Genomic DNA, 2,500 nt, shown 5'->3' on the forward strand with positions numbered 1-2,500 from the left:
AACATTACACACACACACACACACCTGAACATTACACACACACACACCTAAACATTACACACACACACACACCTAAACATTACACACACACACACACACACCTGAACATTACACACACACACACACCTAAACATTACACACACACACACACACACTTGAACATTACACACACACACACACACCTGAACATTACACACACACACACCTAAACATTACACACACACACACACACACTTGAACATTACACACACACACACACACCTGAACATTACACACACACACACACACTTGAACATTACACACACACACACACACCTGAACATTACACACACCTAAACATTACAAACACACACACACCTGAACATTACACACACACACACACACACCTGAACATTACACACACACACACACACACACACTTGAACATTACACACACACACACACACCTGAACATTACACACACACACACTTGAACATTACACACACACACACACACCTGAACATTACACACACCTAAACATTACAAACACACACACACCTAAACATTACACACACACACACACCTAAACATTACACACACACACACACACACCTGAACATTACACACACACACACACCTAAACATTACACACACACACACACACACCTGAACATTACACACACACACACACACACTTGAACATTACACACACACACACACACCTGAACATTACACACACACACACACCTGAACATTACACACACACACACACCTAAACATTACACACACACACACACACACACCTGAACATTACACACACACACACACACACTTGAACATTACACACACACACACACCTAAACATTACACACACACACACACACACCTGAACATTACACACACACACACACCTAAACATTACACACACACACACACACACACCTGAACATTACACACACACACACACACACTTGAACATTACACACACACACACACTTGAACATTACACAAACACACACACACCTGAACATTACACACACACACACACCTGAACATTACACACACCTAAACATTACAAACACACACACACCTGAACATTACACACACACCTAAACATTACACACACACACACACCTAAACATTACACACACACACACACCTAAACATTACACACACACACACACACACACCTAAACATTACACACACACACACACCTAAACATTACACACACACACACACCTAAACATTACACACACACACACACACCTGAACATTACACACACACACACCTAAACATTACACACACACACACACACACCTGAACATTACACACACACACACACACACCTGAACATTACACACACACACACACACACACCTGAACATTACACACACACACACACACACACCTGAACATTACACACACACACACACCTAAACATTACACACACACACCTGAACATTACACACACACACACACACCTGAACATTACACACACACACCTGAACATTACACACACACACACACACACCTAAACATTACACACACACACCTGAACATTACACACACACACACACACACCTGAACATTACACACACACACACCTGGACATTACACACACTCTGCATGTCTGCATCTTTAAAAAGTCAGTCTCCATCACAGCAGTTAGTGTGTGAATAATACTGGATGTATTGTGTGTGTGTGTGCGCGTGTGTGTGTGCGCGTGTGTGTGTGTGTGTGTGCGCGTGTGTGTGCGTGTATGCGTGCGTGTGCGTGCGTGCGTGCGTGTGCGTGCAGGTGATCGAGGTGTTCATCCGCTCAGAAGAAGGTCTCTCCAGAGACATGGTGAAGCATCTGAACCTCATTGAGGAGCAGGTTCTGGAGAGCAGAGCGTGGAGCGCAGACTCTGCCCTGTGGAGTGCCTTGCAGGCTGCTGGGAACAGAGTCCCCATGGTGGAGGAGGTCAGCACATATTTATATTACGTCGGGAAACACTCCAACCTGTGACGATAATTCACAAAGTCATCATGTCCTCACGTCTGGCTTTGACTTTTAACATCCAAAACTCGAGTATTTCCAGCACAGTTGTGATATTTAGTGTTCCTTGAATGCATCGTGACGTCCTGAGAGCGAACTCGCTGAGCTCAGAGCAGCACGAACTCTTCACTCTGTCTGTGTCTTTATGTCTCTTTCTCCTCCTTTGTCTCTCTCCAGGTGAACTTCCCCTCCAGCCTGGACTCGGGTCCTGGTCCCGGTCCTGGTTCTGGTTTTCAGTCTCACCTGCCTCTGGTCGCCCTCTCCCCCATCATCCACCCCCGCATCAGGGAGTTCAGGTCCGGTCTGGGCAGCGCTCGTAAAGGTGTGTTCAGCTCTTCCTGGAGACGGTCTGTGATCGTAGACTGGAACGACTCGTTAGTTTGTGGATGTTTTGAAGTCTCGAGTCCGGCCGTCGCCATCTTTGTTTTATCAACCAGTGAACAGGAAGTGACCGTATCTGGACTGAGGAGGCGTGACGTAG

At 45.9% G+C, this 2,500-nt stretch overlaps 1 protein-coding gene across 2 annotated transcripts in view; it reads left to right on the forward strand.

The window, feature by feature from the left end:
* The window catches only part of rbl1 (retinoblastoma-like 1 (p107)), a 15,757-nt gene that overhangs the window by 8,198 nt on the left and 5,059 nt on the right, over window positions 1-2,500 (forward strand). For both annotated transcript variants that reach the window (XM_079265450.1, XM_079265451.1), the window contains exons 13-14: window positions 1,780-1,944; window positions 2,197-2,341. In XM_079265450.1, the coding sequence (XP_079121576.1) occupies window positions 1,780-1,944; window positions 2,197-2,341 (310 nt within the window). The remainder of the gene's footprint in view (window positions 1-1,779; window positions 1,945-2,196; window positions 2,342-2,500) is intronic.

The sequence above is a fragment of the Melanostigma gelatinosum genome, assembly GCF_949748355.1.
Source record: "Melanostigma gelatinosum genome assembly, chromosome: 3".
In the NCBI taxonomy this organism is placed as follows: Eukaryota; Metazoa; Chordata; class Actinopteri; order Perciformes; family Zoarcidae; genus Melanostigma; species Melanostigma gelatinosum.